A 4597-nucleotide genomic window follows, 5' to 3' on the forward strand; every position below is an offset into this window, starting at 1 on the left:
TCAACATGGCAAAATCCCGTCTCTACTAAAAATACAAAAATTAGATGGGCGTGGTAATGTGAACCTGTAGTCCCAGCTACTTGGGAGGCTGAGGCATGAGAATCACTTGAATCAGGGAGGCAGAGGTTGCAGTTAGCCAGGATCACACAACTGCACTCTGGCCACAGTGACAGAGTGAAACTTGGTCTCAATAATAATAGTAAGTATACACAAAGACAAAGGGCCAAAAATAGTCAAGGTGCTTCGTTTTGTGCTGCTATAAAAGACTATATGAGACTGGGCAATTTGTAGAGAAAATACATTGATTTGGCCTCTGGTTTTGTAGGCTGGGAAGTCCAAGATTGGGAGGGCTGCATCTGGTTAGGGCCTTCTTGCTGCATCCTCAGAGGAATGAGGGGATCAGTGGGGGGGATCAGTGGAGGCAGAGTACAGCAAGGTCTAGAAATAGTTATGTATGTATGATTTGTAGGGCATGTGCTGGCTGGACAGTCAGGTAAAAGGTAGTCCATGGCAGTTAAGGACCTTGGACTTTATCCAGGGAAAATGGAAGATTTTTAGGTAGAAGCGATGGCCACTGTTATGGTCAGTTTTTGTTTAGAAAGATCAATGTAGCAGCAGGTGGTTCAGGAAAGACAGGAAGAACTGAGACTGGAAGCACAGAGATGAGTGAGTAATTCGTTCCAGTGGTTCAGGCTGGGGGATGATGTGTGTGGGAGCTTGCAGCAGGCGGTGGGTGGGGGGTGGGTGGCAGTGGAGATTATTTTCGAAATAAATGGATAGGAACTGTTGCCTGGGGAAGAGGAAGGAATCGGGTGTGAGGCCTGTGTTCAGGCAGATGTCTGGAATGAGAAAGTTTTCTGGAAGAAGCAGTTTTGGACCAGTCAACGGAGGCAGAAAAAGGCCCTTTTGGAGATGGAATGCACTCCCTCCAGTCTCCTGGGACTAAAACACAAACCAAACTGTGGTGGTTTTAAAACGTCTAAAAAGTCTTCCTCCCTTCAAAAGGTGAAGCAACTTCATGAGCGACCATGAGCTACAACCACTAGCCACACTATTGCTAGATCCCTGACCCTCAGAAAAGTATGAGGTAATATGTGTTTTCAATCCGCTGAATTTGGGGGGTAATCTGTCAAACTACTGTAAATAACTATCAGTGATGACCAAACCTTTGCCCTCTGAGACCCTGCAGGCCAGGCAGCTAACACTTTCCCTCCCACCGTCTCAGGAAACACCACTTTCCACTCCTGTGTCCCCGACAGGAATCATCAGCCATCGCCGACTCTGACCTTCTCAAGCAACCCAACCCACCTCCTGGCGCCTCACTCGGCCTCACCTCAGCCTCTAGGCAATTCCTCCCGGTCGTGAGGCCTTCATCGGCGGGGGTCGAGTGTTGCGTGTGACCCCAGGTCTCCATTAAGACACGGAGGGAGGGAAGCAACCGGGGGAAGGCAAGCGGGACGGGGCTCTCTCCCCCTTCCCCATGCCGCCACCCTCCCTCACGCCCATATTCCGTCCAAAGCTTTTCCCGCGTCTGTTTCTGAAACCCATCCACGTCCCCTCCACCTCAGACCTCACCCCGCCCCCGCGTCCCGCAACGCCGGCCTCTCACCCCACCGCGCCCTGACCCTCGCCGAGCGAGCGTCGCGGGCTGCACCGGGTCCCAGGCCGGTGTCTCTTCCCCGGCTCCCAGGGGTTTTTGCCGACACCCCTCCTGCGCCACAGCTGTTCCTGTGCTGTTCACTTGCTTTTCGCTCCCCACCCAAAGGTGAGCCTTGAGAGGACACACCCTTGTGTAGAGCTTTGAACTTTTGTCCGGAAAGGTGCCAGGCACGTAATCAATGCCCGGGAGCACTCGCTTACGGGGTCCTCCCGAGACCCACCGCAGCCTCTTCCCGGAGCCCCGAGGCTCCGCCCCTTACGGCTCCGCGCCCCGCCCCGCCTGCGCCTTGCGGAACCCGGAGTCGCAGGCGCGCTGCTGGAGGACGGAATTCGGCGTCGGACTCTGCGCCTCGTAGTTCCGGTGGCTACTGCGGCGCATGGCGGTGAGCGGTGTGGAGAAGACGCGCGGGTGGCGGGGCTTTGCAGCGTCTGCGGCCCTCTGTGACCCTTGCGCTGTCGCCCTTTCTCCAGGCCCTAGGACATTCTGCCGGGGAGGCAGCGGCGGTCCCAGGCCCGGGGAGTCCCCGCGCGTCCCGCAGACACCTGCTCCCCGACCCGGTTTCTAGCGCCCGGAATCCTTCCGCTGTATGTCTCTGCCCAGGGCAACCCACGTGCAGTAACACCGCCTCCAGAGTGCACCCGTTAGGCGATGAAGGCAGCGCAGCGTCGAAAAAACAAAAGAAGAAGAAGAAAACCTGGAACAGGGCCTCTGTGGCAAATGGCGGCGAGAAGGCCTCAGAGAAACCCGCCCCAGAGGAAGTCCCCCTAAGCGCTGAGGCCCAGGCAAGGGCGGGTATCAGTCCGGAAGGGTGGAATCCCGGGTGCGAATCCACGGGCTCGTGTGGTGTGGGTCCACGGAGTTAAGGCGGGGAGGGGGATGGGATGGGGCCAGGGGCTGTGGTTTCCCAGTGCCCTCTCACAGCCATTTCCCCCAATCCATCACAGGCACAGCAGTTGGCCCAGGAATTGGCTTGGTGTGTGGAGCAGCTGGAGCTGGGCCTCAAGAGGCAGAAACCCACTCCTAAACAGAGTAAGGGACCCTTCTGTAGAGTTAGGGGATGTGAATATTGGCACTGTCTGGATGCAGGTGCTGGCAGGGGATGGAGTTGTTGCCTTTGCGGTGGGGTGGCAGGAGGTCAGTATAGAGATGTTAACTAGTCTTTTATTTTTATTCACAGAAGAGCAGGCTGTTGGAGCAATCCGAACCCTGCGCAGCAAAAGAACTCCCCTGCCCCGGAAGAGGCAGCTGATGCACTCCTTGTTTGGAGACTACAGGGCTCAGATGGAAGCCGAATGGCGTGAGGCCCTGCGGGCTCTCAGAGCTGGTGAGGAGCTAGCAACTGGTTGGTTCAGGAAGGCCTAATTTAAGGAGGAAGTGCCTGGGGAGTGAAAGGAAGAAGGCCCAGAGCAACAAGGCTGGTGGGGGAAGGAGATGGGCTCATGGAAGGCTGAGGGAACAGGGAGAGATAAAGCATGGACCTCTCTTTCCCCTCTTTGTAGGACTGAACCTGGGAAGCAGTGGGGAGGCCCTGGGAGGAGGGGGAAAGAGCTTGGTTCTATGTTGGTCCTGCTCCTGGGTTGGGGAAAGCTGCCTCATGTCTTTGTGTCTTGGCTTTCTCTAGTGGCCATGAAGTCATATCCCATAACAGTTTGAATGCAATTCCTAGAGCCATATGAACTAGGTTCAAATCCTGGATCTGTCACATAGTAGCACTAACACCTTTTGCAAACTACTGAATTTCTCTAAATGGGGGTGATGGTAATATCAACCTTACAAATTTGAGGAATTAATCAGTTAATTTATGCAAAGTGGTTGGAATTGTATGGGCAAATATACTGTACAGATAATGTTAGCTGTTATTATTCAGTCCTGACATACTCTGCTTCTCTCCCCCTGACAGCTGCTTATTCAGCCCAGGTGCAGCCTGTAGATGAAGCCACTAGAAAGAAGAGCCAAAGGGTCTGCAGGCCTCGCCCTTTAGGGAGAACCAAAGCCACTCTGGAAACTGCTCTGCCTGATGAAGAGTTTAGGTTCAATTTCTTTTAGCTTCTCCCCCAACTTGAAACAGTCCCCCTCCCTTGGGGTGGTGTAGGGGTTTGTCTTGAGTGCAGAGTCTTTCCAGGACTTCTGTTGGCAGAGAACCCTGGGGTTGGTCTTTCCCTGCCTGATCCAAGGATTTGGAGCTGTTGTGCAGGTGTGAGACCATCAGACAGGCACAAGAACTCATTTGTTTTTTGATGAAATGTTCCCTCTTCCAGAAGAGAGAGAGAGGTGCAGTTAGAAAACATACAATAAATTGAAGTGAGTGTTCAATGTATTGCAGAAGAATATTGTAGTCAGTCTTTAGGATTAGCTTAAGTGGCTGTTGGTAACAAAGATTAGTTGGAAATCTATTTAATCGTACAGTGGTTTTCACTTTTGAAGGGAATCCCTGTTAAATGGTTTAGTGCTTTATGCTGTTATGTCACATTGTCCTAATCTCTATTTTTGGTAAAATTGGGTAAGGGATGAAAGACCACCTGTGTTAGAGAAAGTACAGAAGATGCAGGGGTCTGGTATCCCTGGTCCGGGCTCCCACCTGGGTCCTTTGTCCATGTTGCCTTCATTCCTGACCAGGTGTCATCCTCAGGGAACCAGTATGGCCCCCACCAGGCCAGGCTCTGTTCTTAGGAGCAAGGATCTTCTTGCCCTAACAATTCTGGCCTGAGACCTGGATTGAGCCTCAGCTGACTTCTTGTCTAAATGTTGGCCATGTCAGTCTCAGGTCCTCTTTTCCATGGAATTGGGAATCTCCAGGTGACCTAATCCTTATTGGTGGCTCAGTATTTGCTGGTGTCTCCCCAACTCAGTTCCCAAACCTGGACCCCAGCTGCCTACTAAGCATTTCCACTGGGGTATTTCATAGGCATTTCAAACTTGATATGTTTAAACCACTTG

The 4597-nt window shown here is 52.8% G+C and overlaps 1 protein-coding gene across 2 annotated transcripts; it reads left to right on the forward strand.

The window, feature by feature from the left end:
- Nucleotides 1-1930: 1930 nt before the first annotated feature.
- CUNH8orf33 (chromosome unknown C8orf33 homolog) lies at nucleotides 1931-3985 on the forward strand. 2 transcript variants are annotated; one of them, XM_032257172.1, is made up of 5 exons: nucleotides 1931-2042; nucleotides 2131-2442; nucleotides 2605-2689; nucleotides 2838-2984; nucleotides 3564-3985. In XM_032257172.1, the coding sequence occupies exons 1-5, from the start codon at nucleotides 2037-2039 to the stop codon at nucleotides 3704-3706; spliced, it is 693 nt and encodes a 230-aa protein (XP_032113063.1). In that variant the 5' UTR covers nucleotides 1931-2036; the 3' UTR covers nucleotides 3707-3985. The 2 variants fall into 2 exon arrangements, with proteins under 2 accessions (XP_032113063.1, XP_032113052.1); XM_032257161.1 differs by having other exon boundaries at nucleotides 3561-3980.
- The last annotated feature ends 612 nt before the right edge of the window (nucleotides 3986-4597 follow it).

The sequence above is a fragment of the Sapajus apella genome, unplaced genomic scaffold, assembly GCF_009761245.1.
Source record: "Sapajus apella isolate SASKATOON/1434 unplaced genomic scaffold, GSC_monkey_1.0 scaffold3, whole genome shotgun sequence".
NCBI classification, from domain to species: Eukaryota; Metazoa; Chordata; class Mammalia; order Primates; family Cebidae; genus Sapajus; species Sapajus apella.